This window comes from Podarcis erhardii, assembly GCF_964252035.2.
Source record: "Podarcis erhardii genome assembly, chromosome: 7".
Taxonomy (NCBI): domain Eukaryota; kingdom Metazoa; phylum Chordata; class Lepidosauria; order Squamata; family Lacertidae; genus Podarcis; species Podarcis erhardii.
The window spans coordinates 18,439,287-18,451,093 of NC_138511.1; the positions used below are offsets into that span (position 1 = coordinate 18,439,287).

The window sequence follows — 11,807 nt, forward strand, 5'->3', positions numbered from 1 at the left end:
TACACTGATTTGTGACTAATGTTTCGTTAAAAAGCAGATAGGGTTTGTGTGGCCAAATGGGGATTTGAACCCTGGTCTACAAGGGCCAGCCATCTAACCACTACTCTACCCTGACTTCCAGAGCCAAACTGGCTGTTTTCTAGAGTTAGCTGAGTGTCCCCTCCCCTATTTGATTAGAAGGAAATCTATTTATAATTTTAAAACACATTTTATAAACTGGGGGAAAACATTGCATCCCTGAACATATTGGTCCTTGGTGTGAAATATTTTTGCACTAGAAACTAGTAAACCAAACATCCTGGTAATTTTTTTTATTAATTTTGCTTCCTAGGGTGAGTTAATCATGCTACAATAATCCCCCAATACAATATTATCTTCTTTGAGCCTCTCGAACAGGATGGGTATGTTTAAATAAAGAAGATGACATTTGCCTTTGTATTAGAGCAAAGTTCTTTTATGCCACTTTTGCTGTATAACTAGCCTGCTATTTCCTTTTAAGAACATAAGAGAAGCCTGCTGGATCATTCAATGGCTCATCTAGTCCAGCAGCCTGTTTTCACAGTGTCCAATCAGATGTCTGTTGGAAGCCTGCAAGCTGGACATAAGCCCAATAGCACTCTGCCCACTTGTGATTCCCAGCAATTGATATTCAGAGGCATAACACCTCTGATAGTGGAGGTAGAATATAGCCATTGTGACTAGTGGCCATTGATAGCCTTGCCCTCCATGAACATGTGTAATCCTCTTTTAAAGCCATCCAGGTTGGTGGCTGTCGCTGCCTCCTGTGGGAGTGGGTCCTACAGTTTAACTATGTGCTGTGTGAAGTACTTTCTTTTATCTATCTATCCTGAATCTTCCAACATTCAGATTTATTGGATGCCCATGAGTTCTAGTGTTATGAAAGCGGGAGAAAAATGTTTTACTGTGCACTTTCTCCATTCCGTGAATAATATATCTTATATCATGACTTATATCATTTCACCTCTTGTTTGCCTTTTCTCTAAACTAAAAAGTCCCAAATGCTGCAATCTTTCTTTAGGGGGTGGAGTCAATCCATCCTCTTGATCATTTCTGTTGTCCTTTTCTGAACCTTCTCCAGCTCTACAATATCCTTTGTGACCAGAACTGCATACAATATTCCAAATGCAGTTGCACCGTCAATTTGTATAGCATCGTTATGGTATTGGCAGTTTAAATAACACACACCACATGTAAGTTTCTTGTCTCTTTCAGGTGGTCTGTAATGCACAAAATTTGAAATGGCTTCAAGGGGAGCAATCGAGACCAGTAAGTTGAAACAGAACTTGGAAGAGCAACTGGATAGACTAATGCAGCAATTGCAAGATCTGGAGGAGTGTAGGTAATAAATTCCATCCTGAAATTGACTAATCTGTCACAAAATCTTTGTGTTAACGCCATTTAGGGCAGGGCAGGCATCTTTTTCTCCATCCAGTCTTTAGCTGTTTGTAGATGGATGGGATGATGTCATTGGAGGCTGGCCTATCAGAGCTAATGGGACACAGTCCCACTAATGTCAGCCTGCTCTTAGTCAGACCCTACCTTGACTTCTTACATAGTACTAGTCCGGGGGGTGGGTGGCAAGATTGCCTGCCAGCTTCCTCCTTCATAATCTCATTATTGCCATTGTAGAACTTAGGACGGAGGAGAATGTGAACAAAGCTAGAATTAGTTCACTTTGGTTCCACCTACTGTTAGGCTCCCTGCCTTCTGGCCTTCCAGTACCAATGGGCACCAGACACTACTGGGTGATGCATGCACTCATTTGGATTTTGTCCTTTTCAAACATCCTTTAAGGATCTTCCAAGGGCAGTGCTTCATGTGACATGCCAGTATGTTGTGTTGCTGTTGTTAAGAATGTAAGAAGAGCCCTGCTGGATCAGACCAAAGACTTTTCTAGTCCAGTATCCTGTTTCCCTTGGTGTCCAATCTGATGCCTTTTGGGAAGCCCACAAGCAGGACATGAGGACATTAGCTGTCTCCTGTTACTGTTCCATGGCAACTGATACTCAGATACATACTGCTGCTGAACCTAGAGGTAACGTAGCTCAGTACTGCCTACACCGACTAGGAGCAGCTCCACACTGTTTCAGGGTGGCATAGCAAAATACTGGCATCATTAATTTTGTGAGATGGGGAAAGCAGCCCACTATTAACAAGCGGGATGGCTGTTGGAATATAATAGATTGACTAATGGTCTGACTCAGTACAAGGCACCTTCCTATGTAGAGCCCTACTGTGGTTAACCTGTTGGCTGAGTCGCAGTGCTTGCTCTTATTCAGAGATGATCTGGATGCAGATGAGTATGAAGAGACCAAGAAAGAAACCCTTGAGCAGCTGAGTGAGTTCAATGATTCCCTGAAGAAGATCATGTCTGGAAACATGACATTGGTAGACGAACTTAGTGGGATGCAATTGGTGAGTGTTTGGAGGGGACTTTTTTTTTTTTTTTTTTGACGTAGTGTGTCTAAAACACTGCATTATGACATTGAGTCCATCACTCAAAAGGAGAGCATCTGCTTTGACTGCAGAAGGTCCCAGGTTCAATCCCCAGCATATCCAGCTAGGGCTGGAAGAGACCCCTGCCTGAAACCCTTTGGAGCCACTGCCAGTCAGTTTAGGCAATGCTGAGCTATACTGAGTGGTCTGACAGCTTGAGTGGTCTGACTGCTTAAGGCAGCTTCCTATTTCTTAAGCGAAAGGACGTAGCTCAATGGTAGAGCATCTGCCTTGCACCTAGAATGCCCCAGGTTAAATCTGATCATCTTTAGATGGGCCTGGGAATGCCTCCTCTCTAAAACTCCGGTGGGACATTGCCAGTCACAATGCTGAACTAGATGGACCAATGGTGTAATGCAGCTTCCTAGACAGGTAACTCGCATCTTTCGCAAGGGTTTTAGCTTGTAATCTTCCTCTTCCAGGCTATACAAGCGGCCATCAGCCAGGCTTTTAAAACCCCGGAAGTCATCAGGATGTTTGCCAAAAAGCAGCCAGGGCAGCTGCGGACAAGATTGGCAGAGGTAAAGATGTTTTATCACCTTTTTAAAAAGTGTACATACGTGAAGTATGTTTAGAATCATTAGTTCATTTCATTTATAAACTGCTTCCTGTGAGGCATCCCAATGTGATCTACATATTTTTCTAAACTTGGATATCTTAAACAATGTTTTATACTGATTTTCAAAGATGAGAAGCTGGGAGTGTTAACAGCATTGCCTAGTCCTGGGCTGGGCAGACTAAATTATGAAAACTATTTTTTGGGGGGGGGGATTATAGGAGGAGGAGTTTGGATTTGATATCCCACCTTTCACTCCCTTTAAGGAGTCTCAAAGCGGCTAACATTCTCCTTTCCCTTCCTCCCCCACAACAAACACTCTGTGAGGTGAGTGGGGCTGAGAGACTTCAAAGAAGTGTGACTGGCCCAAGGTCACCCAGCAGCTGCATGTGGAGGAGTGGAGACGCGAACCCGGTTCCTCAGATTACAAGACTACCGCTCTCAACCACTACACCACACTGGCTCTTGGTTGTTCCTGTTTTTATTATTTTGTGCTTTTGTGTTGTGATTTTATCTTGTGAGCCACTCTGAGACCTGCAGGTATAGGGCAGTCAGTAATCAAATGAGAATGAGAATGAGAATGAGAAAGATTTAGTCAGGCTGTAGAAGCTTTGATTTAATTGGGAGCTTTGCCCCATGCGGTGCCTGTGAACTGGTTCACACAATCACATGGAAATGTGTGATGGGAGAACTCTGCCCAAGGAGGGATGGGGAACCTGTAACCTGGACAGGTTGTTGCTGGACTATAACTCCCATCATCCCTGACTGTGAGCTATGCCAAATGGGGCTGATGGTGGGAGACGGCATTCGATCTTTTCTGCGACTGACACTTAGCGAATGCCACAAATTTCTTTCTCATGATACACAAATAATGGGTGTTAATTCCTAAGGGCTGTGTAAATCTTCATACATCAGATGCATAATTAGTGTCATCCACCCCCACTTCCCGGTTTTCTCTTCCCCTTTATAGATGGACAGAGATCTGATTGTTGGAAAGTTGGGACGCGACGTCTATACTCAGCAAAAAGTGGAAATTCTCACCGCTCTCAGGAAGCTTGGGGAGAAGGTACTAAATTTGCTTGGCATGTCCCTCATGGGGATATAAATGGAATTGCATGGATTACACACGTTGTGTAGTACTAGTCTTATACCCTGCTGCAGAATCTGGATCCCTTAGAAACTGCACAGAATATTACACAATTGGATTTTTTTCACTATGCCTCAACACTATTTAAGGCTTTGTCTGGAGTCTTGAAGCTATGAAAGCTTGTTTGGAAATGTTTTCTTGTATTGATTATGCCACTTTCATTTTAAATGTTTAAATCAGTGATGGCCAAACTTGGCCCTCCAGCTGTTTTGGGACTACAATTCCCATCATCCCTGACCACTGGCCCTGTTAGCTTGGGATGATGGGAATCCCAAAACAGCTGGAGGGCCAAGTTTGGCCATCACTGGTTTAAGTGATATTAAAAGTTTCATGGCTGACTCATCCTTATTTCTTTCATTCTTTGTGTTTACAGCTGACTCCTGATGATGAGACTTTTCTTTCAACAAATGCAGGAGCTGCTCTCAGCCAGTTTGTGAGAGTTTCCAGTGATCTTGGTAAGTTAAAAAAAAATAAAAATCCCCATGCCTCTTTCCTTGATCGTGTGTGTCAAATTTCTCGCAATCAGGAGAAAAGAAATGGTGTCTCATCATCCTTAGTTCATGACTACAGCTCATCTGCTTCCTCTTCATTAACAGGCATGGAGGTTGGATTCACTGCCATATAGCATGAACATGAGTGTAACTTAAATAGCATTTTTTCCAATCCAATGACAGACTGGTTTGACTTTATTCCAAATGATGCTTATCAGTCCCAGTCAAAACACACAACTTGATCCTGTAGATCAGCCTGGCAAAATCAGTCAATGAAAATAAGTAGTCCACATACCGTATTGGCCCAAATATAAACTGCACTTTCCCCCCAAATTCTGACCATGAAAAGTTAAAAGTGCGGCTTAAATTTGCGACCTTACAAAAATTGGCTTTTACGATATCGCTGCTGAAACAGACATATGGTAAAACGGAACAAAAAAATGTTTTCTTGCAGATTTGCGAGCTTGAGACTGTTGTGCAATTAATTCTAATGTCATACATTGCTTTCCCTGTATTTTACAGTGCAGTATTGATTTTTTAATTTGCATTTACGGTGCTACGAACAGGTGTTAAACCAACTCTCTAGTACCCGTAGGATTTTCTTCTACATTTGACATTTACAGGTGTGAGTGCCTGTGGAATTTTAAGGGAGCGACTTATATTCGGGTATTGTCTTTTTTTCTTCCCCCCCCTTAAATTTTAAAGGTATGGCTTATATTCGGGTGCGGCTTATATTCGGGCCAATATGGTAAATAGTTGCCTACCATCTTACCTGCATATGACTTACTGGCAGTGTTGTACCGATAATTGCTTGGGAATTCTAAGAAACTCCCAAATGTGCAGTTTAGTGCAGTTTTGAGATCCATGGTTAAAATCAGTGGTTTTGAGATCAGTGGTTAACATCAGTGCAATCTGTCATTTAAATCAATGCAGTTCTGTCCACCATCGTTTCTTTGTGTTTTTATTTTTGTTAGTCTATTACATGTATAACAAATTCACACAGTTTTCTAAGAATTCAACAAGGGAGGGGAACAATTGAGCATGGTCAGGTTTAAGATAAGGAGATAAAAGATATAAAAGGAAAATACTAAAAGAAACTTCTATAAGAGAAGCAATATAGTAGTACTGTATTCCAAGTTAAGAAAGACTTAAAACAGTGGTTCAAAAACTCATATAATTGTAAATGCACAACATTCTATTCACATATTAAAATATAAATAAATCTTACTATCAAATACCTCTTGTGTGATTAGTATGGCTATATAAATTTATACTTGCAATTGTTAATCAATAATTATTTGTTGGAGGCTGGATGTTGCTGATGGAATAAAGACAGGATTTTAAAACAGTCCCTCTTTTTCATTAACTGCAGGATCAGGCGATAAGGTCTTCGCGCTGGCAAGTTTTGAGGTAGAGAAATCAAAGCAGTGAAAGCAGGCTGCGTTCAGCTGCAATGGATCTGGGGTTTTTGTTTTTTTACCATGTTGTATTTGTGTGTTTCTTACAAACTTTTTTGTAACGCTCTTTATCTTAATGGCAAGCTAACCTACAACGGAGACTGTTTTCGAAGTGCCCTTTTGTGAGCTGGGCTGCCTAAGTTCAGAGGCTAAAAACACTAAGTGGTACTTTTTAAAAACAAGGAAATGAAACCAACTAACTTAATTGCGTAACCTTTTGAATGTATGCATTGTGTATGTATTTCCCCCACTTTAAAATGTGCATTTCTCTAGTAAAATGTTTTTCTCTATTATTTTTGTTACATGTGATGGCAGAAAGCATCTCTCTTCAGCAGCTCCTGGTGCTTGATGGCTGTGTGAGTTCAGTTGTTTTGCTGGAATTGTGTGGTGTGTTTTTTTAAAGTGGGGTGGGGGAAAGAATGTAGCTCTAGTGTGGAATGCGACACAGTTTTGCTTGTCTCAAAACAAGCCGAGCGCCCTCCTGCCCTCCCGGTTTCTCTTGGGAGATGAATGGGCAGCATTGTGTCCTCCATGTCTTGATTGGCAAACAATAGCAGCCCTGTTGGGAGCTTTCTGGGCCAATTTAACATTGTGGACCAGAATGACAGGGAACGCAGTCAATAAGCCCTGTTTCTGGCCTCCTGCGGTAGCCAGGCGTGTTATTGGCTACAATCTGCCATTCTTCCCTCATGTTTTGGGAGGCCGGCATGAAACTGCTTCCTTCCAAGTAGAAACAAACAGAGAGGAATCCTACTTTTTTTAGATGCTGCCTGTTCTGTTGCCGAATGAAGGTGGCGCTTGCCATCTGTTGATCTTGTTAGCCCTGCAGGCTCCATCATCTTCCAGGCCTGACTTAAGATGCTGGTTGATTGTGACATCGGCTTGAGCTAAAAGTTCCCTCATCCCTTTCCCTCGTCCCTTTGGGCTCCTTCTCAACAATTTTCACTTAGGAGTATGGGAAATTGCCTTTTTCCAAGCCTATCAAGCTCAGTGTTGTTTACACTGACCAGCAGCTGTGCGCCAGGATTTCAGAGGGGTCATTCCCAGCCCAACCTGAAGATGCTGGCAATTAAACCTGTGCTCTTAGGTGCTCCGCTATTGAGCAACAGACTTTTTCGTTCCTCTCCCACTCTTCCCTATGTGTATATCTCCCCTGCCCATTTTATCCTTGCAACAATGACCCCGTGAGGTAGGTCAGGCTCAGAAACAGTAATTAGCTAGCCTGAGTAGGGTCTTGAATCTGGGTCTCCTTAGCCCTAGACAGAAACGCCACACTAGGTTTCTCACTGGATGGTGGGTAATTTGCCAAGTTGGTGTTTGTGAAGGGCATCATCTTGCTAGGCACATATTTAAGGAGTTGAGACATCCCTGAAAACTCCATCGGGAGAGGGCTTGTTAGGACTAAACCCCATAATCTGGTTGCAATATTTGTAGCTTTTCCCTAAATAAATGCCTCTTGGCACGTACAGAGTGTCTTTAGTGATGCTTCTAACCAAGTCTTACTCAAATTAGCAGACATGGCTAAATTGTTAGTTTTAATGGGTCTACTCAGAGTAGGACTTGGTTGGCTACAACTTAGTAACTATCCAACTGGGTTTGTTTTTTGTTTTTTTGCGGGGGTGGGAGAGTGGTGTTGGAGAGCATATCTATCTGCCCTGCCATCTCCTCTATACAGTGGTACCTCGGGTTAAGTACTTAATTCGTTCTGGAGGTCCGTTCTTAACCTGAAACTGTTCTTAACCTGAAGCACCACTTTAGCTAATGGGGCCTCCTGCTGCCGCCGCGCTGCCAGAGCACAATTTCTGTTCTCATCCTGAAGCAAAGTTCTTAACCTGAAGCACTATTTCTGGGTTAACTGAGTCTGTAACCTGAAGCATATGTAACCTGAAGCGTATGTAACCCGAGGTACCACTGTGCTTGTTTTTCACTTTTTTGCAGTTTGAAGTCATCTACATTCTTTCTCTCTGTCATTTTCCCCTTCATTTTTGATCTTAGTTTGTTGCAGGACTCACCTATTCAGTCTTAACAGTTGAATTTACATACAGAATGCCCTTTTCCTAATCGCTACAGATCTTGTTCACTTAGAACCTCAGAAAGTGAGTGGATTTGAAAAACTGTTTTGATTTAATCCTGAATATGAAACTTCTTCCTTGTTTCTATCTCTTCTGCTTGTTATGGATCATATGTAAACTTGCCTGGGGCCTGATTTTAATTTCTTTTCAAAAGAAAGTACTGAATATCACCCCTGCCAATCAGTTCTCTTACCCTTGCCACAGCTCCCAGATGAACTCATTGTATAGTAACTTGAGAAACTGCTGCTCTCTCCCTCTCCCCTCCCCAGTTTAAAAAAGGAACAAGCACAATGCCTATATTCTATTTTCCTGGCTAGCAGGCATGCGTAGGTTGCCAAAAGGGCCTGGTTGTAGCATACTGCAATGCTGCCAAAACATGACTCTCCCTTATTCAGCAGTTTTTGGGAGTGCAGGAACATGAGGCTGGGAGGAGCTGCTCGCTGGGTTATTAGTGAACAATGGTCACAGTAGATCAGCCATGAAACAGGCAACTACCTTCCATGTTTTATAGATCATGGCACTTTTCCAAATAGGATTATGAGTTCTGAAACTGAGCAAGTAGAAAATGTCCCTCTGTAGTCTCTCCCACCGCCCACAACAGTGCTTCTACAATACCAAGGCTGTTAAACCACCAGATTTAAGAGGTAAATCTTTTGCTGAACTCCACTGATTCACATTGCAGGAGCTAGTGGGATGTGTGTGTTTGAATGTCCCTCTTATACCTGTTCCCAATGCACACTCTTCCCTTTCTTTCTCTTTCAGCTGCAGAGGAATTGTATGTCAGAGAGAAGGCTAGGCTATAAACTCCCCACCTCCCACCCTAGGAAATGACTGTTTTCTGTGTGCAGGGATTTGGGGTTGTGAAGTCAAACATCCAATTTCCACCTGTAGCCTAAAGTGGGTTCAGTCTAGAAAAAGCTTGATCTTCAATGAGCAAAATTAGGTTGTGAATCTCCCTGTAGGTTGGTGTTCCTCAATTTTCACTGTCCTCAACTCAAGACTATACTGTCCAAGCCTCTTCCAATGTTAGACACACAGAAGTTTGAGGTCAGGTTTACTTTTGGATCTGGGACTGAAAGCTCTAGTTTATTGGAGCTAGGGTTGCCATATTTCAAAAAGTAAAAACCAGGACACCCCAAAATTGTTGACTTTTTTTTTTCAGGAAACCACTGAAATTGTTGAGCTTTTCTTTACAAAAACACCAAAAAAACCCCATTATTTTTCAATTGACTTGTCTAACATCCAGGACAAAGCGCTGCCATTCAGAAATTCCCCCCAGATGTCAGTTCTGCCTTTGAAATCCCAGTAATGTCCTGGAAAATCCAGACGTATGGCAACCTTAATTGAAATTGTTGGAAAACTTCCTTTAGTCATAGATTTGACAGATAAAAAACAAGTCGCATATGAGGTTTTACAGTGGAGAACATGTTAGGATTCCCTTTTCACCCTGGCAGGGTTCTTTTGCCTTTAAAAGCTGCCCAGCAGGTAAGCAGTAAAGAGACAATGGAATACAATGGAAAGCTCAATCAGCTGAATTTCTGCCTGTTATGTAGTCTGTTCAAGGAGCAAAAGCCCCATGGGAAACTTGGGGAGAAGCCATACCAGCATACCTAGCATCCTGTTCCTAAGTGTGGTGGCTTATGTCCCACAGAAATATAGGAAAACCCTGGTTAGAGGAGAGAGCAGGTCTACTGGGAAGTGTGTATGCGTTTGAGCTTTGTGACTCTGAAAACCTCTGTGCAGCATTTCCTAGAGTTAGGCTGCTTTTGACTGCCCTGTTTGTGGTCTTCACTGCCCTCTGTGGCTTGTGATTAGGCCTTGGCAGTTGGGAATAGCATCCTTTTAAATGTTTCTTCCCTTTTAAAACTGATGGCTAAATAACAGCTTGTGTGAAGTCACAGTGGTTACAGACCTTCTTTCCCTGAAATGCTGTAGCTGTCTCATTAGTGATGATTAGAGGGTTAGTTCCTTGCCTGCAGAAGGGAAGCTTTGCTGCTGTGCCATTGCAAATCCGTGCCTTGAGCCAAACCCAGCAGTCACACCGGCTTTAAACAGGCTTCTTCTTCTGATCTCTCTCCCTCACTCAGCTTAGAGATTTGCATTTACTTGTCTCTCTTTGCTTATTGTTCATTTCACTTTAATAAACCATCACTGAGAAATGCATTTTATCTTTATTGTCAATTTTATATTCCCCCACCCATCTTCTTTTTAAGGGCACAACCAGTGCCTTAGAACAACAACTTTTCCCTTAAAATGCCAATGGTTTCAAATATGGCATTTAATTTGGAATACATTCTTTGAGAGGGTTAGATTTTCTTGTTAGGCATCCAATACTTGAGCTACTGTAGCTTGAAGCAATTATAAATAAAGCTCAAGGTGCCTTAGTGCTGCTGGCATAAAATTGTAATCTCTTTTCAAAAACTTGCCTGCAAATTGGTAACTCTGAAAGTCCCTCTTCAGGTGTGGAAAGCAGAAGGAAAGTTACTTGGCCTATACATCTTTTCTAGTGAGCAACATTCTCCATAGCAGGGGTGGTTAGCCTTTTTGGTTCCACAGACCAAATCCTCATCAGGATTGGCCATGTTGAACAAATTTACCAGGTGGGTGGCCCTACCCACCTGTCAATCACCTGACAGCACAAGGACATCAGGTGCAAAGTGCTGCTAAAAATGATGCTGGCCCTCTTTGTTTTATACAGGACTTTTGATGGTTTGCATTGAAAGCCCTACTAAAATGAAGGGAAGGAAACTGTTCTAGCAGAGAATTATGATGCGTATCCTGCCCCTGCTCATCAGCGGACAAGTGGGAGATTAAACTCTGATCTGTTCCCTAATGGGAACAGGTACACAGCCAATGCCGGGTTTAACTCTGTCCTGCCTGCAGTCACATGATGATGTTGCGAGAGACATCAGCTGATGAGCTAGAAGGCATGGTTTGAGGGAAATGGATGCATAGGCTTACTTGAACCTCCTGGCAGGCGAAGATTGGCCCAAGGGTTCGCCACCTCTGCACTGTAGCCTTGCTTTGCTTTCACAGTAGTCCTGTCAGGTAGGTCACTTGTCATTGATTTTCTGCACTCAATGCTCTTTTTCTAAGTTATGCAACATTATGAAATACGAAATACTCTTTTTGCCTCTTAATCTCTTCTCTTCTGTAGTGGGAACAAAATTTCCCAACTGCAAGAATACTTCATTAAAAATAAAAACAATAGCTCATAATATGGGTAGTCCTCATAAAAAGAATGGTCATTTTGGAGTCCAAAATTGCAGGATGTAGTTTATTATATTGATTGCCAATAAAATTGTTTCTGGCCAAAAGTTAGAATGGGCGCTCTCCTAAGGGTGTGAAAAATCCTAGTAATGATGCCATGGCAAAGATTTCAAATTGACCAGGAGCACCATCTTAACATCAGAACTAATCTACCCCTGTGGTCATATGGAAAGTCTTGGTGTGTGGTGGCAGCTGGATTATGAAAGAATCCTAAATGAATTTCAAAGCAGATTATCATGGATGGCTAACGGCAAGAGATTGAAGCAGAGCGTCTTTGTCCAGAGTTAAGGCTGGCTG

The 11,807-nt window shown here is 42.3% G+C and overlaps 1 protein-coding gene and 1 long non-coding RNA gene across 5 annotated transcripts in view; one reads left to right on the top strand and one right to left on the bottom strand.

The window, feature by feature from the left end:
• Positions 1–11,807, top strand: part of LZIC (leucine zipper and CTNNBIP1 domain containing) — a 30,881-nt gene that overhangs the window by 1,002 nt on the left and 18,072 nt on the right. For 2 of the 4 annotated variants that reach the window (XM_081871376.1, XM_081871377.1), the window contains exons 2-6: positions 1,234–1,360; positions 2,301–2,436; positions 2,940–3,038; positions 4,044–4,139; positions 4,594–4,860. In XM_081871376.1, the coding sequence (XP_081727502.1) occupies positions 1,260–1,360; positions 2,301–2,436; positions 2,940–3,038; positions 4,044–4,139; positions 4,594–4,845 (684 nt within the window). In that variant the 5' untranslated portion in view covers positions 1,234–1,259 and the 3' untranslated portion in view covers positions 4,846–4,860. Of the gene's footprint in view, positions 1–1,233; positions 1,361–2,300; positions 2,437–2,939; positions 3,039–4,043; positions 4,140–4,593; positions 4,861–6,083; positions 6,462–11,807 lie in introns of those variants that run through there. The other 2 variants (XM_081871379.1, XM_081871378.1) reach the window with 2 other exon arrangements.
• On the bottom strand, positions 7,083–11,010 carry LOC309347086. The gene is made up of 2 exons (XR_014158835.1): positions 8,078–11,010; positions 7,083–7,833 (listed from the first exon to the last, which is right to left on the bottom strand). It is a non-coding gene; the product is annotated as an uncharacterized lncRNA (long non-coding RNA).